At 49.5% G+C, this 26,039-nt stretch overlaps 8 protein-coding genes and 1 non-coding gene across 9 annotated transcripts; 4 read left to right on the top strand and 5 right to left on the bottom strand.

Moving 5' to 3' along the window:
• Positions 1-1,766: 1,766 nt before the first annotated feature.
• Positions 1,767-4,057, bottom strand: BCR38DRAFT_489386 (uncharacterized protein; the record flags this gene model as incomplete). The annotated part of the gene is made up of 2 exons (XM_040864388.1): positions 1,767-3,239; positions 3,296-4,057. The coding sequence occupies 2 exons, from the start codon at positions 4,055-4,057 to the stop codon at positions 1,767-1,769; spliced, it is 2,235 nt and encodes a 744-aa protein (XP_040711385.1).
• A 201-nt stretch (positions 4,058-4,258) lies between these two features.
• Positions 4,259-7,409, bottom strand: BCR38DRAFT_447366 (GC-rich sequence DNA-binding factor-like protein-domain-containing protein). Its single transcript, XM_040861145.1, has one exon. It carries the CDS (start codon positions 7,228-7,230, stop codon positions 4,396-4,398), a length of 2,835 nt encoding a protein of 944 aa, XP_040711384.1. The 5' UTR covers positions 7,231-7,409; the 3' UTR covers positions 4,259-4,395.
• Positions 7,410-7,830: 421 nt separating this feature from the next.
• Positions 7,831-8,426, bottom strand: BCR38DRAFT_353004 (DNA replication complex GINS protein psf-3; the record flags this gene model as incomplete). Its single annotated transcript, XM_040856744.1, has 2 exons — positions 7,831-8,325; positions 8,385-8,426. The coding sequence occupies 2 exons, from the start codon at positions 8,424-8,426 to the stop codon at positions 7,831-7,833; spliced, it is 537 nt and encodes a 178-aa protein (XP_040711383.1).
• A 645-nt stretch (positions 8,427-9,071) lies between these two features.
• On the top strand, positions 9,072-9,845 carry BCR38DRAFT_352995 (iron/manganese superoxide dismutase domain-containing protein; the record flags this gene model as incomplete). The annotated part of the gene is made up of 2 exons (XM_040856743.1): positions 9,072-9,198; positions 9,274-9,845. The coding sequence occupies 2 exons, from the start codon at positions 9,072-9,074 to the stop codon at positions 9,843-9,845; spliced, it is 699 nt and encodes a 232-aa protein (XP_040711382.1).
• A 3,664-nt stretch (positions 9,846-13,509) lies between these two features.
• BCR38DRAFT_377107 (uncharacterized protein) lies at positions 13,510-15,240 on the bottom strand. The gene is made up of 7 exons (XM_040857361.1): positions 14,999-15,240; positions 14,838-14,944; positions 14,631-14,781; positions 14,388-14,560; positions 14,074-14,292; positions 13,808-13,977; positions 13,510-13,750 (listed from the first exon to the last, which is right to left on the bottom strand). Exons 1-7 carry the CDS (start codon positions 15,149-15,151, stop codon positions 13,710-13,712), a joined length of 1,014 nt encoding a protein of 337 aa, XP_040711381.1. The 5' UTR covers positions 15,152-15,240; the 3' UTR covers positions 13,510-13,709.
• Positions 15,241-16,131: 891 nt separating this feature from the next.
• Positions 16,132-16,815, top strand: BCR38DRAFT_413320 (peptidase G1; the record flags this gene model as incomplete). Its single annotated transcript, XM_040858824.1, has 1 exon — positions 16,132-16,815. The coding sequence occupies one exon, from the start codon at positions 16,132-16,134 to the stop codon at positions 16,813-16,815; it is 684 nt and encodes a 227-aa protein (XP_040711380.1).
• A 3,897-nt stretch (positions 16,816-20,712) lies between these two features.
• BCR38DRAFT_352839 (major facilitator superfamily domain-containing protein) lies at positions 20,713-22,328 on the bottom strand (the record flags this gene model as incomplete). Its single annotated transcript, XM_040856734.1, has 4 exons — positions 20,713-20,836; positions 20,890-21,566; positions 21,621-22,115; positions 22,167-22,328. 4 exons carry the CDS (start codon positions 22,326-22,328, stop codon positions 20,713-20,715), a joined length of 1,458 nt encoding a protein of 485 aa, XP_040711379.1.
• Positions 22,329-23,483: 1,155 nt separating this feature from the next.
• On the top strand, positions 23,484-23,586 carry BCR38DRAFT_t325. The gene has a single exon. It is a non-coding gene; the product is annotated as a tRNA-Thr (tRNA).
• A 2,056-nt stretch (positions 23,587-25,642) lies between these two features.
• On the top strand, positions 25,643-26,002 carry BCR38DRAFT_413318 (uncharacterized protein; the record flags this gene model as incomplete). The annotated part of the gene is made up of 1 exon (XM_040858823.1): positions 25,643-26,002. The coding sequence occupies one exon, from the start codon at positions 25,643-25,645 to the stop codon at positions 26,000-26,002; it is 360 nt and encodes a 119-aa protein (XP_040711378.1).
• Positions 26,003-26,039: the final 37 nt, after the last annotated feature.

Here is a 26,039-nt window from a genome sequence, read left to right as displayed (position 1 = left end):
CGCAGTCGCCCCGAAGGCGATCGCGCTACGGATAACCACCGTATATAACAGCCTCGCCCGTATAAGATCGCAGCCCCACGACATATTGACTAGCTTTGTCAGGGCTAGCTTTTGAGTTGCCATTTTTGTTTTAACACGCTCAACATGGGCGTGCCACGTCAGTTTGCGGTCGAACCAGACTCCTAGGAACCTCGCTGAGACTACCGGCGACACTGTGGGAATATAATGAAGTCTTAAGATAAGGTAGCTGAGATCTAGGTAAATACCTAGGCTAATTTTCTACTTCAGATATGCTAACGCTACGTCGAACGTATTCGGAGTATTATCAATTAGGTTATCGAGTTAAAGGATAGTAACGAGCACCTAGCCGCAGAATCATATAGCATAGTGATGCTCGACTACAATGGGGTTTACCCTGTAGCCATAGTGATACGAAAAGGTAGGGAGACCCACTGGTTAGGTGAATCCCATTCAATTAGGTACTACAATGTTACGCACTACTGCACTATAGTGCCTTTACCCCCTAGTAGCACGCATTACATAGATAAGATGAGCTAGGCAGCTCAAGAGGGCCGGCCTTCAGCCAGCTACATAGCTGGCTAACCAAGCTTTCCTAATAGAACTATACCCACCCCGTATGTTCACACATCATATAGGGACGGCGGTGGTGGCTGATAATAGAGGGCTTTAGCTTAATTCACGGCTTTCACAGCTATGACACTTAGACGACGATTCTGACCAGAAGAAGGGCTTAGGAATAATTTAAAACCCAATGAATCCTAGCCTTAGGTGCAACGATGACCTTATCACGTTGCTAACTAGTTTTATTTTAGCTGTGGTTACTGCTGAGCACCGAACTTCCGATAAACTCCTGCTTAACGCCAAGCCACTGTGGCAAGGGATCTTGATAGTCTAATAACTTTCTGCTACAATGTAGAGGCTCTGTACCAATGCCGGGCGGCCTAATTAAGCAGCTGATTACTATACTAGGCTGGAGCAAGGGCTTCCTGTGGCTAAAACGACCGGCGGTTAGTACATAAAAAATCAATCTCTACAATCTAAGCTTTATGTCAACTTCACCTCGTTTGTATTTTTAGAAAAATGGCCAAGTGACAGTTGTATTGCCCCTGTAGCAGTTTAATTTTCTAGTGGGGGTGGTCCCCAAACTTTTAAATCATGACTGTACCCTAACCACGAGATATGAAGTATCTATTCCGTAGGCTGCAACAGCCTTCAAGTTCTTCGACTTGGTGATTGCTTATGTGAAATGAGAGGACATTGACTTGTTGAAGTTCAGATGTGAAACGACAACAGCCCAACATAACTCGTTACTCGAACCTCAATCCTTCCCACTGGAAATGGAAACACCTCGTGATCATGCTAAGCAGCAGTGCGAAGCTCGACAGTGTGCGTAGAGCCGCACTCTCTCTCTCACTGCTGTCGTATCATTTCTGCATATCAATCTTCGAAGCAAACCTCCTAGCCACCTGAGCCAACCTGTCGCTGATTTCGGCTCCAGCTGAATCTTTCAAGCACTGATAAACCACAGGAACCAGCCGAGCAAGTTTGTCAATATGCGTGTTCTCATCCCAGGCAGGGAGGCCGTAAGCTTCCACCTCATGAGAGAACCCCTCCCTCAGGAGCATAAGGAATTCGACACTCTCATCATACACCTGGAAGTAGTCTACCGAGAGCTGGCCTTCCAGCAAATCGTTGGTGGTCGCCGCCAGGGTCTCGAGTAATTGCACAGGGGCCACCTTCTGCGATTAGAAAGCATCATTCTGCAGCCTCTGGATGGTACTGGAATCGAGTGCCAACGGGTCATCTAGGATGGTGGCCAAATCTAAGTCGCCCAGGACGGCGGCATCACTCATGACTCCGTTACTGCCAGGGGCCATGAGCGCCTTCTGCCTCGGAAACAGTGACTGAAACTTGAGATTAAACTTTTCCTTGAGGATTTCACGCAGATACGTCATCGACCGCCTCAACCGGCTACTGTCCCAGCCATACCTATCGTTGAACGCATTAAAGGTTTTGGAGGTCTGATTGAAGCCCGCAACCATGCCGGCTGGGGTAGTCGCCAACTCGTGCTCCACAAACCTCTCGAGAATATCCAGAGCAGTTGCCTCAGACGATAATGGCCCACGGAGTACTTTGGATTCCCCGTGGAATTGCAGAAATCGATCCATCGCATGCCAACTAGGCACATCGCCACCGAGACGCTGCAATGCCTTGTAAGCAAAAGCTGCCGCAAACACGATGGGCGAGGAGCAGATCAAGCGATAACCAAAATTGTTCATGACCAATCGACATCGAAAGTCCAAGAGACCAGCCCATATCGGGTCCCGTTTCAAGAGGTGGTGTTCTTCGATCGGGTCGGTGCATCCATGTAATTGGTACCGCCTCTCCTTATCACTCAGCGTAATATCTCCTAGAATTACAGCTTCGATCTCGGCAATGCGGGCTCTTATCTCCCGCTTGAGTTCCGCATTGCCTCGTATCTTTGCCAAGTGCCGGGTCAAGGTTTCATGGGTCTTCCGTGCCGTCTTCTGCAATTCTGTAAACGCACTGGAGACCTCGGCCTCCATGATATATCGAATATCAACGTAGAGACTGAGACTGAAGATGAATGCGGACGTGTAGTCTCGTTGGCGAAACATGTATTCGAAGTTGAGAGTCAGCTCGTCCTGTGCCCCGATGACGTCCGGGGCTTCGTGGTTCGTCTTCATCGCTTTGATGGTGCAAATTTCTGGAAACACCTCAAAGATGACGGCGCGGACAAAGTCCCTCATACCGTAGGCGTCGAGGGTGCCATATTCTGGTTTCTTCCTGTCGGCGTCGCGGAATGTAGGAACCTTTCCAGGAGGAACAAAGTCTAGGAGTTCTTCCATATGAACATGAGCTGGCCATCCCACCCAATCTGCTTCACGGTATATCTTGTTGTGCAACTCCTCCTCGCTAAGGTTCTTGTCACTCTCGTAGTCGATGTGGTCCAGCCCGTATTCAAAAAACAGGGTGTCCATCATGGTCTCGTACTCTAACATCACCGAGGATAGCTTGAGCCTTCGTCCGGTCCTGAACAATTCGAATTCCATCTCGTCGAAAAGCTCGCAAGCCGCGTTGGTGATGACGGCAAGCGTATCGATGGGGATCGACCTGTAATAGAAGTAATCGCACCATTTGTCCGCGACATACTCTCTGATCATGTTGAAGTCTTCAAAGAAACAATAGATCATCATCTGCATAGAATGTTCAGTGATGGAACCAGGAATTTTTTGCTGGGGCAATGAATCACGTAGTAATCGAACTCATCCTCGTCATCTTCATCAAGCCACTGAAACTCATCAACCCAAGAGTCCGACGCATCTACCTTAGCGACAGTCTTGTCCTGTTTCGGCTTCTTCTGAACCTTTTTCATCTTCCCCTTGTTACCGCCCTTCTTCCCCAGCTTCCCCGCCTTCTTCGTCTTCATCACAGGTTGCTTCTCAGGCCCCGACCCCTCCGACTCCGCATCCTCAGCATCCTGTGATTCATCCAGCTTCAATTGTGCAAACATGTTATTAATATCGCTCATATCCAGCTGAACCGTAGAACTTGGCGCGGAACGAGACTCCCCGCTGTTTTTGTTTCTTCTTTTCGACACAGCCTCTTCGAACTGTCCCAGGATCCTCTCCAGAACCTTGATGATATGCTCATGCGCCGCATTTTTCTCCTTCAGCTTGTTATCATCCGAGCTCTGAGCCACCCTGCCAAAGAAGCGCGCGCTCTTCTTCCGCAGATTGACCACGTCGCGGAGGATGCTGATTGACGACTCAGGGATTTCCTCAGGGAGCACATTGTTGATAATGGTTCTGGCCATATTTTCTAGTTGAGACCAGTGCACAGTGCTGGCGCTACTGTGACCGCTGTTCGCCTTGGGGACCGTCTTGGACCCTGAATTAGAGTTGCCACTGGTGGAGCCTCGCAATTTGTCCGACGTCTGCTTCAACCATTTTGTGAATTGAGCCTGGCCAAGCTTGTAACGCTTCCAAGTCCCAATGGATCCCGAGTGCTCCATGGTTGAGTTGGTTCAACCGGTTAGTTAGGTTCGAGGTCTAGTGTGGACACTTGCTTGGTCGAAGCATAGAGCAGATCAGTTTCCCATGAAAACTTGATAGAGATGCGAGCAAGCAACCGACATGAAAACACGTGACGTTCCTGGTCGGTTCTGGGCTGTGGATCAACAATTTAAGTGATAGGCTCGTACTTTCATGTTCACCCAGTCAGTGTGCACCACTTCTTAACTGTGAGGGTTGCTTGACGTTTGTTGGTTTCATGATGGTATTTGCGAAATGGTGTGCAAGAGGTGCTCCTCATCAGCCCACGTTCATTCTATCGGCTACGGTTGGGTCCACACTATTCAACCTCCTTCAGCAAGACCTCCAGTAGTAACTCGCGATCCACAGGTGCATCTCTCCTTAACTGCATGTTCGTCTTCCTGCTTTCGACGACCAGCACCTCGCCAGTTTCGCTTTTCCTAAAGTACGCCATCACACCACCCTTTCCATCCATTCGCGCAGTCAGGCGGACGTACTTCTCACCCGTATCGGTAAACTTATGCGTAGGGATGAAGCGTAGATCATTCTCATTGCACCAGTCCTCGATCTCGTCTCTGAATGTCTTTTCCCTTTGTACGGGTTCTGGTGGCTGTGCAGTAGGCATGTGCTGTTCGATGCGTTGAGCCTTATCCCTGTGAGACCTTGGCTTCGGCTGGTGTGCGGGCTGTTTCCTCGGAGCAGACAGGCGAGATTTGGCGTTGGGTCCGAGATCCAGAGCCTGTTCGATCAAAGCCATTCCCTTTTCGAATTCGGCCGCAATGCTCTCGTTACTCTTCAAGTCTCCCAAAACTTCATTCTGCCACCACTCAAACCAGGCACCCACCTCCTCGTAGTTTGCCTCATCGCTCGTAAGCCACTGGTACAACACATCGAGCCACATCGGAAACACTTCTGCCACTAGGACCTCAGCGACCATGCTTGGTGCGAGGACATCCATCCACTTCAGCACCCCTGTCAGCATAGGAAGATATGGCTCCTGATCGCCGGGATCAACACGAAAGTTGGTGCGCAGGTATCGTGCCATTGCGGGAAGGACGTGATGCATAATAAGCGGTTTCCATTGATCCTGACTTTTGGATGGGCGGAATATTTCCTTCCATTGCTTGAGTCCAGGTATAACACCTTTGTCGAAATCCCATGCGTCGATAAGCGCACGGAACTTGCGGCGCACATCAGACACGATACCAGTACCTCTGGGATCAAGGTGATGGGTCGGCAGATGTTGAAACCATGGAAAGAGCCAAAGGTGCGGCAGGTGTTGTTGGTGTTTCTTTCTGGGTTTCCAGGCGCTGATTGCATCGTCTAGCCTCCTAACAACTTGGTCGAGAAGCTGGGTACGAACGAAACCGGGCAATAGAGAATCCCACTTGTCAAAAACAGCAAGAAGAGGTGCTGAGTCATACACGTCCCACTGCGTCGCGATGGTGGTGATGAGTTTAGGAAATAATAGCTTGTAAATCATACTTTCGTAGGGGGTTGTCGATTTCTTGTGGTGCCGATGCGTGCCATCGATATCGTGTTCGTCCCATTTTGCGACGGCATTTCCATTAATGACCTTATCGTCCAAACTAAGAACACCGCGGATGGACGTCAGGTCTGATACAAAGTTCCCAAGCTTCGGATCTTCCATAGGCAACCATCCTTGGACGGCATCGCGCATAAAGGGGTGTATCGCCGCAACTGCGATGGCAGCATAATCATCATCAGAAGACCCGGCAGCTTCTACGTCTTTCAAGCCTTTGATAATAGGATCCCACTCTTTGTCTCTTGCGGCTTGAGATATCACGTCCAAGGCTGAAGCAAACTTTTGGAGGCTCGCAAATTCCTTTTGCACTTCGTCCAACTCTTGCTGTCGTTGATGTGTCTCCATGCCCAGCCATGCCTTTCTTTCCTCCAAGGTTTTCCATTCTTCGACAAAGGCGCTGAGATCTCTTTGTGCTCGACCAGCCAGTTTACGTGCTTCAGTCTGTTCCACAACCTCCGTGCCAGTCGTAGGGGTCAAGAGTCCAGAACCCGACGTCAGCATCTTTTTTCCCGGTCCCGTCATGTCCAAAATAGGCGCAAAAGCATCTGGAATATGCAGCCCGGGAGCTGCCTTCTTGATATCACTGACTGTGAGGTACCTCGTCTTGGGTTTTCGCGGTGTGCTCGCGCCACTCCCTGCGCTGCTGACGTGCCCCTGCTTCTTTCTGTCTCGTTTCCGTTTCTTCTTCTCTTCGTCGGAGTCAACGATTTCCTCACCTCGCAGACGAGCTTGTCGCTTCTCTTCGTCACGTTCCTTCTGCGACTTCTCCCTGACAGCTCCAAGACCCACACCCTGAGGTCGCAGATTTGGCTCGATGATGACATTACGTCCTTGACCCTCGGCACCCAGACCTTTGCCTCCGACATAACCCATCTTCTCCATCATGCGAGCTGCAAATGATTTAGCCTTCCCACCGCCTCCAAAGGCACTGGGCTTGGGTTTAATAACAGGCGTGTCATCCTCAAGGTCATCCTTGAGCACGGGTACATTCGCAGATGATGGCACGAAGCCTTTGCCCAGTGGTGTGCTCCCATCATACTTTGTCTTGAATGAGCCTGTTGTCCTAAAAGCGGGTTTGCTCGGCGTGCTCGCGGATGTGGTGTTTTCGGTTTCTGTAGGCGGCGCCCAGCCCAGACCTTGCCCGGACTGTCGAAACCCTAGCCCAACTCCAGCCATACTCTCATCTTCGTCCTCATCATCGTCATCTTCTTCTTTTTCGACAGTGACAGTCAGCTTAGCACCGAGACCGGGGCGGCCGGTGTCTGTATACTCGTCGTCTTCCCCATCTTCTTCGTCGTCCTCGTTCTCATCCAATTTCATTTGACCCGCAGACACGAAAGCCATGTTCTTGCTCCTCAGATTTTGCTTTCCCTTCCACCTACGGCCTGGTCCATCGTCTTCACTATCCGAGGCAAAGATGCCAAGAGCAGCGCTCTCTTTCGCATTGCCGCCGGTTCGTCGTTTCTTACGCGGGTTAAAGTCGCCGAAGTCGTCGGCTCGAGGATCGACAGACGGTATCGCGAAGTCATCGTCGTCGTTTTCATCGGAGTCAGAGGACGAATAGGCTGCCGCGTCGGCTTTGGAGATGTTGCCTGCATTGAACGACATGGTAGGCAAGATGTTGATGACGGAAAATGCAGTGGGAATGGTGTTAGCGTTGTAATCACCGCCGGGGTATAATGATTAAGAGAAACTCGGGATCGGCGTCGCAATGCGCCTGGAAAATATCCCACCCACCGCTGACGCGACAAACATGAAAAGCGCGTTGAAGCAGCTACAGCCCTTATATCTAGAGTCATTCAATTTGCCGTTTCCAAATACAATTGTATGGTAACGCTTATCTTATCAAAGCCGTGGCGACCGTGCGAATATACATAACAATGGACACTGTACGCGCATGTGTGAACATGGCAAGCCAAGTTAAAGACTTAGAACTGATGCATATCGCAGTTTTCGATTTTGGGTATATTCAGTTTTCATGCTATTTCTTGATACGTCATTTCTCCGGTTTCGCCTTGATGCTCGTAGTACTAAGTATTTTCATCAGCATCCAGTCCAGCTTCTCAATCCACCCCCGAACATACGCCTAATGCTACTCTGACGTGGTCAGTTCTAGGCGATATGGTTCTTTGGTTCTTGCCATCAAGTGATGATGCATCGCGACCATCAAATCATTCCATGTCCTCCCAAAGCCCAGCATGAAGGTGATCACTTCTTGACGCCATCCATCCACTCCTTATGGCCCTTCGCTCCCTCGTGAGCTTGCCTGTACAACTTCTTCTCCCACTCTTCAAGGCCCCTCATGAAGTCCTCTGCGGATCCAGCATCGCCCGTAGCGCCTGCTTTGCGTCCATGCAGCGCGACCTCACCGGCCCTAACGACGAAGCTTCTTCGCAACACCACGCCTAGCTCAGGTTCCTCAAATAAATCCAGCATTCGCGCTCCCAGTCCATAGAAGTTTTGGCTCTGATCACGCAGCGGTACGGCGCGGGGGTCAGCCTTGAGCGCGTTCAATACATTATCTCCGAGCGCTGGGGGAAGGGACAGCGTCAGAAATGGCGTTGATGATTGATGGGTCAGCGCAAGAAGCTCGGCTAGCCATAGGGGTAGGTTGACGGATGTGCCTGCTTTAAGGGGTTGCGAGGGGTTGTTGTCCAGATAGCCTAGGTCTGGGACTTCAAGCTCGAACTTGCAGGGGACTTTCTGAGAGAGCGTCAGTGGAGGTTCAGGGGGTTCAGAGAAGCCCGTATAGCGAATAGTACCTCGGAATCCGTTAGGATCACATCTAAATCATAGTACGACATAACGTCACTGCCTCACGGTTCATCATCCCGATATTTGGTCACAAGCAGCTTGTTCAACATCGCCAATCTTGTGGTCGCGAAGTAATTCCGCGCCAGGTGCCACGAAATCTTACAGCTCCATATTGCGTTTGGTGGCTTGGCCATTAGTGTGGCTGAGAATGGGTCAGCCATTTTAAGTCGGCTTAGAGTGTCCCAAACTCAAATCACCAATTGGGATCTGCACACATTAAAAGATCTTTGACATGTCATAATTTCTCATGTAATTTGCAAGCATAGCTTAGCTTTGTATGATTTAACAGCAGTCCATCTCGTCACTATGTTACAAAGGATTCCAGTAAGCTACTCGGATAATTCGGACTTGTCTGATACACCGACAGGGGCTCAAGCTCAAACCTGTAGCTGCCGATGACGAAATCTTGACATCCCGCATATAGCTCCGAGAGGATAAGCCGAGAAGCTCCAAACTTCAGACTAGGATCACAAATTGACGGCTCAGTTATCTTGACATCATCACCTAAGCTCGTGCTCAATCCCCAGATCACTCCCATCACAACGCCAATTAAATGTGAGCAGCTTGCAACACTTCAGAAAGTCGAGTCGTTTCCCACATATATCGCTGACCCAAAGTAGCAATTGACTGTCAAGATGCCTATCCGTCTCCCCACCACAAGCCTCCGCACAGCTGGCCAAGCTGTCCGAGGTGCCCGCCCCGCGAGTGTCGTGGGTGGCATTACTTTTGCGCGAGGCAAGGCCACACTTCCTGACCTGTCGTGTAAGTTCGCATCCTCCACATTCGCGGCATTTAACCATACTGGTTCCATACTGGTTCTAATTGGTCCAACCGCAGATGACTACGGCGCCCTCGAGCCCTTTATCTCGGGCAAGATCATGGAGCTCCACCACAAGGGCCACCACCAAACCTACGTCAATGGCCTCAACAGTGCCCTCGAGGCCATCGCCGATGCCAAGGCCAAGGGTAACGACATGCAAGCCGCGGCCGTAGCACCTCTGCTCAACTTCCACGGCGGTGGCCACACAAACCACACACTCTTCTGGGAGAACCTGGCACCGAACAACAAGGGCGGCGGCGGCGAGCCCGAGGGCAGCCTCAAGGGCGCCATTGAGAAGGACTTCGGCTCCTTCGCCACCCTCAAGAAGCAGGTCAACACGGCCTTGGCCGGTATCCAGGGCAGTGGCTGGGTATGGTTGGCGCTGGACAAGACGGCCGGCACGCTGCAGGTCATCACCCGCCCGAACCAGGACCCGGTTATTGGCAACATGATACCCTTGCTGGGTATTGATGCCTGGGAGCATGCTTACTATCTGCAGTACCAGAACCGCAAGGCCGAGTACTTTGAGAACATCTGGAATGTGGTCAACTGGAAAACTGTGGCCAAGAGATTGGAGAAGGCCGCATAGGAAGAAGTCGGGCATCAAAATGATGACGATGACCGTGGTGGTTCCGGAGGATGGCTTGCCGGCGCGCTGACGCTCTCGTTATTCGACCTTGTAAGCTAGTTGTATGATGAAAACGCCGGGAGAATATTCATATTAAGCAAGTTGTGTCACATTCATAGAATCTTGCCATGTGACGCCCTAAGCTTCTGCTGTTGATGAGTAAGCTCATGCGTCCAAGTTAGATGTAAACCCGACTATGACGCCATTCGCCAACTACATGAAAATGAACATGTCCGTTCTCAGTTCCTCCAACTCATGTCTTGACTGTTGACCGTTGGGTACGGCCGATTCGCATGGCTCGTCTTTCCCATCGCTTGCGCCACGCATCCAATTAGGTAATTACTTGGGTATAGAACAGCAAATGGACATGTTCTGGTGGCTGCCATTGTTACCGGTGTCGGCTGAAGGAACGGTTGCTGGGGCATGGAGGCCGAAAGAAAATGGAGAAATAGTGGGAAAAAGAAAAAGAAAGGTGGAATGGCCCGATTCCGAAATCGACGGGTATGTGCCTTCCACCTAGCAGGGCTTATTTATAGGATTGACTAATTGCTGCTTCTCTACTACCAATCTAACCAGGTTGACTTATTTGTTGTAGGCGATGTTCAAATTGGGAGTTTTGAAGCGATCTATTATGATTCGGTTTCTGTTATGAGACGAGGTACTGAAAGTGGTTGATGCTCTCAATGTTGGGTTTGGCATATTCGAGGATTCTAGAAAACATCAGACGTGAAAGTTGCTGGCTACGGTTTTTTCCTATATATGTAGTCAACACTCACTGTTCAACACTCCCTGTATAAGCAAAAGGCCATATTCCGGTGTTTCATGTGTAGTCAATACGCTACTGCAACTGGAACACAACTATCTTTGCACTTATACCGACCCGTAGCAGTTGGAGAAGCGGTGAATACGTAGTGTTTTCTCTCGAGAAGTCAAAAAGTCACAAATTGGGACACCAATATGAGCTTGGTAATTCTCGTCTGATTGTGCCGGGTATACCTCATGCCTGACACGTTCAGACTCAAAGCTCGCCATTGAATTGTGGAATTTCATCACTACAAACACCTGAACCCGGGCCTTCTCTTCAACCCTTTTGAACGATAACCGGTTCTGTTGGATTGTGGGCAAATGGTCTTGTATTGAAAGTGTCATGATCTCTGGAGAGCTCTGAACGAAGTGAACGGCGGCCATAAGGGCCTTGTATAGACAGTAATGACTGATGCCTGTCCCACAGGCAGGACTTGTGTGGTTCGATGGGTGGTGCTCATATTGGCCCATAACGTACGGTGCGTGGCCATATGTCCTTCCAAGACTGGCAGTCTTGATGTAGTAGCCTTGAAGGTCCAACAGGTTCTTCCCGCGAACATACGCACTGATCAATATTTATACGCCACTGGTAGGATCTTATTGATTGATGATGTCTATGAACTCTTGGTTTCATACGCATGCCGTTTCTTCAGTTCTCGTCCGATGACTGGGAAGAATCAAACACGTAGCCGAAAGCATCGTCCCCCAGTGCCAAGTTTCTTTAGACTGACGAGGAACGTACATTATCCATCATGCTCATGTCTTTGACGAGAAATTTCATGTCCAACACGTGGTTGCCTCCATCAACATTCGCTGGTACTTGCATCAGGGCTATTTCCTGTCATTAATCTCGATTAACAAAAGCACCTTGGTCACAGCCTCCTGGCTTGCTTCGGCGAATTCTGTCGCAAGTTCTGCTGCATGTCCACCGGATCCAGATAAGCGCATGACCGAGTCGATGATGATGTATACGGTTTCTTCCTTCGGGAATTCCCGCAGGGGGTGGTCAAATAGTTTCCTAAGAGAAATTGCGATTTTAAACGACTTGGGTCGATATATTTTCCTGCTCATGAATGATAGGTCGATGGGAAGCCTCCTTTCCACGATGTGATGTAGGATTTGCGCGATAAGGAGTGGCAGTGGCCCGGATCCTGATTCAGGTGTGCCCGCCTGGTTCCGGAAGCCGCACACTTGTCAGAACTGGAAACCCAGAAGTACCGGAGAGACTGAGGGTCAGGAAGACTTGTCCTTTTCTTCGAAGCCCAGGATGGCCCTGATTCTGGTATCGAAGTCGATCCACTATGATGATCAAAGTTGGTTTACTGACCGTTGTCTGTCGAGGTGTCACTCACAAGTTGCGTTGCGGCCGTCAAACAGTAGCGGTGCTTGTTAACATTTGGTAGAATTCACTGATGATCCAGTGTTTTCGTCTCCGTTCGCTCAAAATGTACTACAAAATGGATCAGATCAGCAGAGGTAGAGGCTGTTACCGACATGGTAGTACCGTACCGTCGATTTTGGTTCGAGTGGTTTCCGCAATGAGGCCAATGCGGTCCATTTTCTTGTCCATTCCGCCGATTCTCATTGAATCGCACAATCTGGATTACTCGTCGAATGTATCTACCGCATTTGTCAAAGAATCTGTCGCGTCTTGATCTTAAACCCATACTTGTTTTCTTTTGCACTTCAAGACACCATTCTTCCTGTAATATTCGTTACACCTATGTACGTGTATAAAAAAATTGCAAGAATCACATACTCTATGATCCCATTGACAGCTCACCCATCAGTATCCCGAGGATCTCAGGTATGGTAACAAAGTCGCCATTAGCAGCTGTGTTCAACTCCTTGGGATGACAGTGAATCTGTATCGTTGCCTTGACTCTTCTCAGTCTCCATGGAATCTCTTCCAACGCAGACAAAATATCTCCACGAATATCATCGGCTGGATCGATTGCCTAAGTCAGTCAGCTACTGAAGGTGGTCACAACGCTTTGCAAGGCGAGAGCATCACCTACCCCGAGTATCATTGTAAAACCCCTGCATATGACAGAGCCGTAGGTGTCGTTTGGAACAAAGTTCAGAAGCTTATGCAGAGTGCCTTTTATTCTGGCGGTGCTGCGGAACCACTTCTCGATCTTATCAAGGAAACTACTAGTTTTGGCACTTTGACGCCTTTCCTGTAAATTCTGGGCGATTTCGAGTACGTCTTGAATGGTATCGTCGTAAGACTCTTTGAGGGCTATGTAGGTTTATGGCCAACTTTCTGTTTCTCGAGGTACTGGCAGAACTGCATAATTGTCTTTTTGAACTTCACCCTCTGTTCTTCAGACTCCCCGAAATAGTCAGGTCTATCAATGTGTTAGCAAGACAAATAAGACCCTAATTGTGCAATACTCACAGTGAAAAGTCAATCGCCGCAGTGGATTTCTCCATCTCCGAATTACATTGGCTATCCGTTGCGGACGAGAGCGATATCGCTAGATCAGGTCCAAATGTTTCGTCTGGCTGAGTTTCGACTGCGCTGTTTACCAAGGTTCGGGACCTCAAGGTTCCCCTCCAATTACATATTGCGTGAGAGCCGTCGCGATCGAGCAGTGTCTCCGCCATTGAATAGATGCGGCGACAGGTTCAAACAGTTGAAAGTCGTATTTCTAGAAAATGGATGATTTGGACGTGTGAAGACTCAGCATGATACGTCTGCCCGCTCTCTGCATAGTGGTTCTCTGCGTGTTAAGACTAAAGATCTTGACCTACGCTAAGTAGGACAGATTAGAGACGCGACTAAGATAGGAAGGGAATGAGCACCGGTTGAGGTTAGACAGGTATGGAGCTGGATATATCTATAGTACTGGCAGGATTTCAGGATTAAAAGGGCAGCCTATAATGAGTTCCTTCAGAACGTTCCTTGCATCTCAAAGCTTCGAGTCATTCCATTCAGTAATAAGACACGCCAGTCATGAATACAGACAGCCAACAGCCTCTTATAAAGAGCCTGCTGGACCAATATCTCTAGCCAACTCAAGACTCAGCGGTCATACCTCCGGGAAGTGTCGTAAGCCCTGATTCGCATTAGCGTATGTCATTTGCAACAGCAAGATAGCTTCTAGTGCACTTACATCCGTCAATAGGCTCACTGACCGTCTTGGACTTGCTGCACTTGTTCATGGCCGCCGTGTCCTGCGTCTTGAGCGTTGCACAGTTGATGTAGCAAGGCGAGTCCAAAGCGCGCTGCAAAGCGTCGTCCTTCCATCCGAAGACGTAGTCGGCATGGTTGCCGTATCCGGTACTGAGATTGGAGATATTTCAGCGTATATTTACTTACTTTATGCAGGAAATGGGGAGGATAGGAAACGGGGGGTCAGAGAATCAGAGACAGACTTACGTATCACCGAAGCTCCAGACAAAAGGTTGCGATCCGTCAGCAGGCCAGTCGGCCTTGTTGTTGAACTGGCGCGTGTCCCAGACGACCTCGTAGAAGAGCTGACCCATGCGTACGGGGTGAGTGGCCGGACAGGGACCCTTGGTCTCGAAGGTGCCCGATTCGGGGTAGGCCATATGCTGCATGTGGTCGGGGGAGTCAAGGTTCTTGCCGTCCCAGCAGCTATGAGTAGATGTTAGCTGTTAGTCACATATATTCGTGGCAGTGCTGTAGTATCCATGTCCAAAAGGGGGAGGGAAGGGATGAGAAAGACTCACGTTGGGAATCGAAGCGCGGTCATGATACCGGCCGGACAAGGCTGGTTGGGGAAGTCGGTTATCTGGGGGTCACGCGTGTCGATGCTCTGCAGACAGGTGTAGGTAAGCTGGCGAAAGCGGGCTACCTCCTCGGGGGTGCGGGCATTGACGTCGCCGATAAACATGCGGAAACCCTGACATTATGGGCATTGGTCAGCAATGACTTCTACCGGAAGTTACTCACGATCAATGGCTGGTACTGACAGGCTTGAAAGCAGTGACCTTGGAGGTCTGTTGGAAGTCATATAAGCCATCCTGCATGTAATAGATGGTCATGCCGGCATTGACGCCGTTAAATCCCGAGTTGGGAATCTGAGGCACGCGCTTGTATGTGCCATTGCGAGCCTTAAAGTAGCTGTTGATGGGGTTAGTAATGGCCTCCGATATTAAATTTCTGGATGTTTCTCTCACAGCACTGCTGTCCAGTAGTTGGAGAAATCCTCGCTAAATTGGCAAGTCGTGCAAGTGGACTCCCCGGGCATGTCCTTTGCTGGGTCCATGGAGGCGTTGAAGGAGTTCTGTCGGCCGCCTGTTAATTACTGTCGAATTTGGCGAGTTTGGGGTATACTCACTCCTCCAACAATCTGATGTAGATGCGGTGATGGCACCTGTCCGGGGGTCACCAGTGGGTCGAGACGGTCCACGACCAGCTGGGCGCACGGGAAACGGAGGAGGGCATTGCTGCATCCGAAGAGCACGATCGTGCTGAGGAGTGGCCACTTCATCTTGATTTTACGATTAAAGATTACTTGCAGCAAGTCGTTGTTGGTTATCTGAACTCGAGGAGCACCCACAAGGTGCAACTGTAGGATAGTAAGGGGTCTTATAAAATATTAGTGACACGCTCCCTGGGAAGCCAAGAGAAAATTGCCGCCCGGCCTTTAGCTATCGATAATGGACATGCATATAGTGGCAGTACTCCATTTCATGGTCAATAGGCAATAATCGTCATCTCTCTTGATAACGGCCCTTCTCGGCCCTATTGTTCACAGGTCGCGTTGATTGACCCGACAACAGTGTTGTTGTTTTTAATATCCTACATCGATGACCTACATCCTTTACCCCGTGTCCCAATGACCATATTCGCTATGTTGGACTTCAGTGTTGGACTATTTAAACAACCTAAAATCGTGCCGTAACCCGGAAAATTCCAAGGCGCCACGGACAGTAAGCACAGAAGAAATTGTCACCACGTTGTAGCCATCCAGTCGTGGAAAAGGTGCATATTCCCCTTCGGGACGTGGTCACATTCTGTGTCCTTTTGCCGGATATCCAAATTCGGGGCCAAGTGTCGGTAGTTGGTTAGTAGACGAATGATTGGCTTTCTATCAATCAACTTATTCATCCACACCGGCTGATTGCTGGATGCCAATTTACAAACTATACCACACGGAAGAAAGCCTATACCAATTTCGCCTGTGACTCTTGGATGTCACTCCAGAACATTCTATTTTTATATGTCTCACCACGGTCCACGCATAAATCAACATGCCGAAGACCTCTGCAAGACGGCACAGAAAGACAGGCCAAGGCAGTTCTTATTTTTGTTTCATCTGGTCATCGTAAGCTAACCAACTCCCCCTTCTATTGGGCCGTATCTCACCGTGCATTCCCGTCGTGCGTCTCGTGAGTTGTCGATTGATTCTCAGACCCCAACGTCATCATCTACGATCGATCAAAGTCCGATCTCGTCGCTTGTGTCACGATGAGGCTGCAGCATGCCCTCCTTCTGGCAGCAAGCCACCTCTTCCTCCTCAACTGCCCAGTCCTCGCAGCTTTCGACCAAAACCGCGCTGGCGCCGTTCTTGAAGCCCCCGCCGGTGACTCGTTCACTTCGGTCACAGGGACTTTCACAGTCCCCTCCCTGACCGGCACCAGCAAACTCTCCATCTGGGTCGCCATAGGCGACACAACGCAGCAGGACATCGTGCTGAAAGGCGGCATCACTTACGCCAACGGGCTGACTTCCTTCGCAGCCTGGTACCCAGCCGCCAACATCGATACTACTAGCGCCGTACCCGTCCGCAATGGCGACTCTATCCGCATCACCACATCATTCGCCAACGCCACCAGCACAGGAACCGTCCTCGTCGAGAATGTCACCCAGAATAAGCAGTCTACACAGACCATCGCGTCGCCTGTGGAAGATCCTGCGAGGTTAACAGCGTTGACTGCTGATTGGTTCGTACAGGCGTATCAGGATGCCGGAGAACTGGTGCAGGTCCCTAGGTTTGGTACTTTAGCTTTCACGGCTTGCAGTGCGACGTTGGCGAGTGGGAGCTCCGTTGGGCCTACAGGGGCGGGGACTTTTGAGATTCAGGGGACGAGTGGGCAGATTTACTCTGCGACGACTGTCTCGGCTTCGGGGGTGTCGATCAGGCAGCAATAGAGTAGCCGGTTTATGGGTTCTGCACCATACATTATTTACAATAGAGACAAGACTACCCCCTCATCATTTCTTAGTAGATTATCCCTTTTATGGCCCTTTGCGTAGCATATTTTATATAACTTGAGAACCTTTAGAACAACACAATTCTGGAGTTGATTGCCGTCTTCAAAATGGCGTCTTCTACCCTCCCATACCGACAACTTCATTCTCATACCATACGGTCACGTGGAGTAAAAGGAGCATACTTCGAGGTTTCTGAATAAGTCATCAACCTCACCAAGGATCGTAAACGTCCGAAGAGCTTGATTCGCGTCATCCAACCATCCACAGCAGGTCGTCTCAGGGCAACTGCACGGAAGTCACAGAAAGCTTAGACTGATACTGTCGACACTCCTCAGATATTCACAACTGAGTCACACAATTTCGTAACGATTGCAATATTTGTACTCAATTGGAAGAACCCCAAAGTACAGTTGCCCCAGGGTGTGGTAGAATCCTGACGCCAGGCTATTTCGCTAAGAGCACAGTTCTCCCAGCAGCTGATCGAGGATGCCCCCGATGGTATCCGATCAATATAGATGCAATGATCAGCGCAGAACATTATGATCATCATTTATTCGTGCTTGAAAATGGTGGTCATATTTTGGAGCCGCGCTTTGATCATCTGCCTCCAACGTCTCACCTAATGAGTTCCCACCAAACAGCTGGAAACCTTGACCTTGGCATCCATTAAAAATACAACACAGACAGCTGGCAGCAAGATCCAAGCTTCCATAACCTGTGCGTTGAAATTACTGGAGTTGTCAAGGTTATGTTCATGGGGCCAAACCTTCGCAATTGGCCTGTTGGACGGCCTGTATGATCACGCCATAATCGGTTGGTCCTCATGGTTACATTTCCAGTCTATCTAACCGCAGCAATTTCCTTCGTAGAATAAATCAAACAGTCATTCATTCCTTGGTTTCAAACGGAGAACTGTCTAGAAGCACCCAACACGACGGATGAGACCGAAATCATACAAATTATCTTGCTTCATGGTTTCGGCACCATCCGATAAGCTCCGCTGGATGCGTCGACACGATACTCAAAGAATGAGATTGACCTAGCCGCGGTGGTATTAACAAATAACACTGCCATAGATATAGTACGAACTATGGAAGAAGAGTCGACGCATTTGTTCAGGGAACACACGACCTCTCACCATATAACCTAAAGCGCCTAAAGGAATAGAGTCTGACCTTGGTATAATCCTAGAGGTTGTTGAAAGCATAATCTCAAAGACGAATTTGTTCCTAATACTACAGCACCACACCTCCCATTGCATTATCACATCCAAGAAAACGCCCCTAGCGAATATTTTGGTGGCTACCAATGAGATCAGTCTTGCTTACACGTATGAGAGACAAGATTTGACCTTGTCCGGTACCTTTGCGATCCTCTCGTCCTTCCAATACGCTACATGATTACCAGTCAACTAGGTACAGGTGTCCTCTGCGGTCCATCAGGAGCTCACAGAAGCTATGATCCCAGCGTCAGTCGAGATGTTAATCCAGCGCGGACAAGTGGAATCAATGTAAGGCTCTCTTCAACTCTTCACCGAATTTCTCATCGAACTTACGGTTCTAGGAAAGCATCGCAGCATTGCCCGGCGATGAATGAAATTTCTCGACCACAACTTCTTGAATCTATGGACAACCCTCCTCGATATACACCACGCACTACGGTCGATGTACAAAGACCAATGAGTCAACTGGCAGTCTTCTCAGGAACTTCTATAAAGCCGCTGAAGAGCCTTAGAGCCTGGACTGCCAAACCAACCTCAAGGGCCTACGCTGGGGCACCGATCAGGACAGGATGGCCGAGCACCTTCTGAAACAGCTCAGCGAGTGGACCAATGACCACATGAGAAAGCTAAAGGCTAATTCGGGACGAGCTGGCGTCACAACGTGGGAATGAAACTGACTTATGAACATCCTCTGATTTGCGGCGTCTTGGTCCATAATGGATGCGCGCTGATGCAGGACTCGGGATTGCGGTGGAGAATGTTCTCGACTCAGTTCTATCGGCTGCACAATTATATCGTGCTTGTCGCGATAAAGACCATCTGACAGTAACTTGGAAAGAGCTGGAGGATGTTTTGGTTATCTAGGGCCACGACGCAGTCTTTATCGGGCAAGACCCCCCACAAGGGCGATGCCCAAGAGTATTTCACCCGATTCATGATTCCATGCGGTGGCTCCATGACGAGCCTCTCAAAGGGCGGATCAGTGCAGCCATCCATGACGAAAAACAGAGGCGTGGAGGCGAGGGGCAAGGCGGGAACGGTCACGAAACAAAATGATAGTGGAGTTGGCGAGATTTCCACAGTCGACAACAGGCCCGTCACGCTCGACCAGCTCATTGAATGCTTGGTCCAGGGATTTCATCAAGCTTTGTATAGCTTATGTTGGGGTTCAGAACTGCTTTGACAATGCTATTAACACCACCCCGGCCAATTCAGGGGCCTCCTTGGGTGCGAACGGGGTGGCTAGCAAGGTCTTCTCAACTACTCTGATGGCCAAGAACATGAGCAAGTACGAAGCATCACGGGTTTTTCGTTGGTCTTGACGTACGCTCTTTGTGAAAATCAATTATACCCTTCGAACTCACAAAGTGCCAACGGGATTCCCAAACTAATAGTGTTACCCGAATTTCAGTGTATCCATGTTGCGTGGACCGGGCCGTGCCGGGCCTTTGCTATGATATGTCATGGCTAACCCTGCTTCTGTAGCTGCAGATTCCTGAGAGTTAGTCCCATAACCATGCACCTGAATAGATGCAAAACTATAGCCACAATAATAGTCAGATATATTTATCATCCACTGCTAGTTGCGCCTGCGATGACAGGGTGGTAAGAGAGTATAGCAAAACTAGTGCAAATATTCAACTACATCTAAAGCCCAAACTTTCTTCTATGAAGTTTTTTTGAGCCAAGGCGCCATCATCGTAGTTCCACAAAAGCCTCAACCGTCAGAATTCCATTCTTGCGATACGGCATTTTCGGTTCTTTTGAGGCTTTTCAATTATAAATATCGACAGGGGTGGCCCATCTACCGTGGTGGACATCAAGAAACGACAACGGAACAGTCCACACACGCCCCATGTGAAATCCACCCGTATTTGCTTTACCTAACAACCCAACATGACAGTCCGGTTCCGGACGTCAGGGACGATATTATGTTAATTTTAAAGCGAAGCAGGAATGGCCATCGTTCAAACCGAAACCGGAGCATAAACAAATTTTAATTCAACGTGGCATTTCTTGCGTTCATTGTATTGTCTAATCCTTGATCGCACCTATGCCAGGCCGGTATAGCGGCTAACTGATTGATTGCGGCCGGCTACCGAGCGGCCGGTTTTTTTAACCGGCCGATCACAACCGTGGGCAAAAGCCGACCAGCCGCCGGCCGACAAATATCACGACCGGTGCCACCTGCAGTAAGAGACTGATGGCCATGGCTGCACCATGCTGATCGGCGGTGGAGCGAATTCGCATTTTGCGGTATCGGGTGACAGTTGGATGAATGAATGAGCGTGGCTTGAAGAGCGGTTCGGTCCTCAGGCCGATTGTCACAAGGTAGTAGTGGCGAAGCGAACACTTCCTGAACACGATGACGATACTAGGAAATCGACTTGTTTTGGTAATGGTTGGTTATGCCAACTGAAGTACTGGGCTTGCGTTGAAAGTCATCATGTTGAATTGTTTACATCAGGACTTTGGTCTGTGTGCATTGGTAATAATTTATCAAAGTGTCGTGGGGTACTTCATCGCCCAACATGAAACCATTTCCTCGCCAGCTCAAACTCCCGGTTGTATTAATGAAATCAGATGATCAGGACAACTGGTACACGGAACATCTACCGCCAGCTCCTTCCCTTCAACTGGAGGAATATGGTAGGAATGATGCTGACACCAATCATAAGGCAACTGCAGAGCGCGGCACTGTTCCGAAGGCCGAGGTTGACAAACATATCCGGGAACCTGGTATCTGGTTAGCAATGTGACTTATCTCATACGAGCCAGATTGAACTTACCAAAAAGGCCCAATGAAACCCCAAATTTGCCTCACAAAGGTGATGAACACGCCCACACTTGCAGACTCTTCATGATAACAGTCGACAGCGTAAGTGATCAAGACCGTGGTCACAATCTGGTTGCCACCACCAGCGATCGCGGCACCAACAATGGGCGTAACGTTCCATTGGCCGTCAGGCGCCTCGTCGAGACGTACCAAGAATACCACCACGCCCGTTATCGTAAGCAAGTATCCGATATAACTCAGCCATAAGCGGTATTCCGGTTGTGGCCTTGACCCAGTCTTCTTAGTCCCCAACAGCATCCAGTGATCGGATATGTAACCACCAATGAGTTCACCCAAAATACTTCCAATAATAAGCCCAATGAACTGTAACCCGATCTGCGCAGGAGTGAACTCAAACTTCTCCTCGAACAGTTGAGGCACTTCGACGGTGATGATGATGCTGCCAAACATGAAGACCATGGCGTAGGCCGCAGCTGGCAGCATGATGCACAAGTGGCGGCCCATGGCCAGGGGGCGCAGAAACTCAGCAAGGCTGAAGGGCGTGGGGTCGATGCGGTGGAAGTTCATGTATTCCTGCTTGAGCTCGGAGCCGTGATGCTCGACGCCGCGGCGAATGTAGCGGGTTTCGGGGCCGAGGAAGATGTAGAGGACTAGCTGGGTGCTGTTGATCTGCGGAGAAGATTAGCTCGGAAACTGTACCAGCTAGAAGCTCCTAGCACTCACAATGGCCAGGATATAGTAGATCCAGCGGTAGTTGAGTCGCGTGGCCACGAACCCAAAGATGAGAGGCGAGAGAGGGACTCCAAGGGTAACCATGAGCGTCCAGATACCAAGATATCTGGCACGTTCCTTCTTAAAGAATACCTCAGTCACGACGCCGCTGCCAATAGCACTGGGTGGGCAGATGAAGAAAGCCGTGATGGCTCTACACAAGGCCATGGTCCCATAGCTAGGACTGTTGGCACATCCTATGTTTGCCACCAAGCTACAGATCAGACTCAAGATGAAGATAGGTCGTCGTCCGAATCGGTTGGACATGGGCCGCCAGAAGAGTGGTGCACCACCGATGATGGCGATCTGGAGCGAGGTCAGGTACGAGGCCTCTTGGATACTAACGCCAAGGTCTTTCGAGATGGCTCCGTAGGCGGGGATGATGCTGGCTGCCGTAAAGGTTGCCATCAAGGCGTGAAAGGCCACGAGGAGCAGGTTGGCGATTTTCTGTTTCTTGTTAGCGACTGGATGAGAAGGAGAATATGGTTCTGCACGCACCTTCCATGTTGTCCAGTTGTACGGGTCCGCATCGCCATACCCAGGAATTGGATCCAGATCCAATGTGCCATGGCGGTGGAGCAAGTACTGTCGGTGTTCGCCCGACAGCTGGTCAATCGCTTCCTTCTCGATATAGGTGCCATGAGTAGGGAAGTGCTCCATATCCCCCGTAGCGTTGAGCAAGGGGTCGCTCTTCTCAGCCGGCTGAGCACTCATATGAGTCGGCACTCGCCCTGCCTCTGAGTCGGAGGCATTGCCATTCCCATTCTGCAGCTGTGCCGCATGATCTTGTGTCGTGGTAGCGTCAGACATTGTTCAAACTGGTTAATGCCCACTAGGAGAAACGGGAAACACAATAGTCACAGAAGGAACCATGGGGCAAACGGGGGACAAATAAAGACAAATAAAGATAAAAATCAGATCCCGGGATCGGTGCGCCGGCATCCCTACTATAGTTGCAAGTGGGTCACTAATACATGTCGCAGATGGATGGAGCTTCAATAGCAGCTGCCACCCCATCGTCGCGCTTGTGCATATCATTGACCCTGTTGGTTAAAGGTCGGCAGAAGACAAAGGGCCGAAATCGTGGAGATAATCCTGGCTATGCTCGTCATCACCTCATTTCGCCCCATGGGGTTGGTGGACCTGGATCGTTAGTTTGCAGGGTGTTAATGAGGGGAAGCCCATGGCATTGGAGGGATTACCGTTGTGACAAAAGCCCGGATGTTTGCAATCGAAGAAATCGAGGTTCGCGATAATTTTGTCTGGTGTTGGAGCACATTATATTACTAAAGCTTGTCGTGAAAGCCGTTGAAGACTATTCCGCCTAAGTGCATCCATCACTTGATGGATCACTGCCGTCTTGGCCGTCTTGGCCGTCTTGGCCCTCTTGGCAACTGCATGGCCGCCTATCGTTTCGAGACGGATGGTACCGTTTCAAATCGCCGTTAATAAACGGAATTAGAAGGTGGCAGTCGGAGATATCAAGTGAAGAATTTCACGACGCATGTCCGGAACATCATTATTTCACAGCGAAACTATTGTTGCTCGCCCCAAATGTCCCCATGGTCAAATTACCAATTTCCCCGCGTTTCAAAATCTGGATTAGATCTGAGCACTATTGGACGCTCAAGGAAGTGGATAGCTCTATCGTGCCGCGGCCTGTCCATCTCACATCCCGCTTTCCAGGGTTATGCGTACAACCCCCCAGGGCAAAGGTTGTTAGGGTGGCGCCAGGCATCAAGATATGTTAATCAGTATCCCGTAAGCAGTTTTCTATCGAAGCATGACTTTTGATCGCACTAATTCTTTTCTGGGGTCGGCTGGTGTAGTTGGTCACTTCGCTGGTAGATAAGTCCCGATTTGAGCCTCGCCCACTTGGGTCGGTGACGAGTCGCGGGTTCGAATCCCGCAGCTGACACACAAGGGGGTTTAGTCAACCCTTACGGCGCGCTGCCCACCTTGTTGACTTCGCCTACCTAGCGATAATAGGGAGATTGGTGCAGTTTAGGATTACGAGCATCCTAGCCAGTCGACCGTCAAGCACTACGTCGGCGGAATATAACTCGACAGCCGGTCCAGAATTCGAATCGTTAATCCGACCTCTTATCGGACCCCCTCTCGCCGCGATTCTTGCGAGCGTCTAGACCACGTTACGGTCTATCCACTTGAGCGTATGGTTGAGATGTATACGCTCGACGAGAACCCCAATTAGCAGATACTACGACTTGTCGCGACAAAAAATAGTCGAGCATCTTCTGCACATCAGCAGCATCCCACCCCTGAGGACGAATTTAAGTGCCACATTACCACACTTATCGGTAGTTCAGGCAGGGGTTGTAGCACAGACTTAGGGAGGGACAGGAGGTTTAGTAGTCATTTGGCTACAAGTTTACCTGTATAACCGCCCGACGCGGCTTAAGGGCCCGCTATATCATCTATAGCCCCTTAAGGGAGTACTTGTAGAGGTACCGAGGGTTAACACCTACGGCGTATTTAATATTATTTTTTCTTTTCTGGGTTATTGCTTCACCAAAACCTACTGCTACAAAATGTTCATGTCTGGTGCGGTACTACCAACCTATGCCCTGGTGGGTTGTAGACCTGCTCCAATGACGTTGAATTCAGGTCGCTTCGGATCCTACTTGGGTTAACAAACCCGGATTATCACCTGCATCCCTGCACTGGTGCAAACGCCTCCTGCAAGTCACTTCACCAACGGGGGCTGTGATGTCGCGTCTCCTTGTAAAGGTTTAAGCAACACTTGGGGCTCTCGCAAATTAAAAATGGCCGATGGGTGGGCGAATGCGCCTGGCAAGGTGTTTATCAAGTAAGCCCTGAACCTTTCTACTTACGTTACTCCATATTGTAGTTTGGGCATTACAGGCAAGAGAGCTGTAGATATTGGTGATGATAGGACTCATCTATGGACAGTTGACCCAAGCGCTGCACCCAGAACACAGGCTGTAGGGTGAATGATCTAACGCAACAGTTTATTGCAGAACTCGGAAGGCGTGGCAGATTGGAATCTTCCAGCGGTCAATGCATCCTCCTATCGATGGCCGCTCAACATATGATTTACATGGGTATTTCTGGAAGACGTGGTGTTAAGCGACGTGTAAATAACGAGGAAACAAATCAAATATTAGCACACTAGGACTGGGTAAGATCCACGTCATAAATAGCCTGCCGAGGTTTGTGATAAGTTGCAATGTCTTGTCGTATCAGCTCGTGCTGCCAGTAATTCCATGCTAAAAAGGGGTGGTGATTTGAATAGAGAATACATTCTGAACTCTCAACTTCCCCACGTAACACTAACCAGATAAGCATCTCGAGACTCAGGGGTAATACACATATAAATACTTGACAACGATTTTGATGCTCAAAATCTATAGTATTCTTCGGAATTGGGGGGGCTCAAGTCATGATGAGGTAAAACTGAGATGCTTTGGTGCGCTTCCCTTCTTCACCTTCGTGTGAAGCCGGATTTCAAGTACCAGTGCAATCTCACGATTACCGGGACTTCTCATCTGTGAGGCATTCTCAATTCCTATTTCTTTAGTATTTTCAGATTGAAGCGCATGTAATGCTAGAATCATATCACTTTCATTCCAAGAACCAACCATAGTTATGTGGTGAAAAACCGCAGGTCAAAGTGGTAACGTACGAAAATCTGCCGAAGTGTGCAATTGGACCGTGTGTGCAATTGGACCGTGGACTACGTTACATCTCAAACAGCAGGAATAATGCAAACGCTTCAACTTGACCTAAAACAAAACTAAAACAAGCGACGGCATTCACAATTGCTACATAGTAAACATCACTTCAATCCTTCACAAACAAGCAACATTCTAGATGTGGTCCTCGACACCAGTGATCTCGGCAAAAATTGGATATGTCAACAAGCGATACATTCGCTGTGTGCCACGTGTACTTTACTCACAAACATATGTGTCGCGAAGCATGCCAAAATCAGAATGAATTCGGCCATGTGCAAGCTTCTTGTCCAAAATGTGAACAGCATTGACTTGAAGCCAGTGCTGCACGAAATTGGCCTGCACAGGGTATGCATTGTCGCCAAAGCTATGTTGGACAACCAGGTCTTCGAGTCCTCCATCCATGCCGCAATGTACATCCCTGATCTTTTCGAAATTACACGAGCTCAGTGTCAAAAGGAAGGACTGTCTGCTGCTACAATGACTCGAACCGACGCCCAGGCCATGCTGGATATTGCAGAGCATGATCAGAAGGACTGTGAACTATCAATGCGAACCATCGTTGTGGAAAATGGAAGAGGTGTGATATGCGCGACTCAGTTCGACAAGACGATTTCGTGAGAAAGCATCCACAACGTCTCTGACCCCTCAATCAATG

Source organism: Pseudomassariella vexata (genome assembly GCF_002105095.1).
Source record: "Pseudomassariella vexata strain CBS 129021 chromosome Unknown BCR38scaffold_16, whole genome shotgun sequence".
Taxonomy (NCBI): Eukaryota; Fungi; Ascomycota; class Sordariomycetes; order Amphisphaeriales; family Pseudomassariaceae; genus Pseudomassariella; species Pseudomassariella vexata.
The sequence above is the reverse complement of the archived record's forward strand: the minus strand, read 5'-3'. Positions and strand labels throughout refer to the sequence as shown.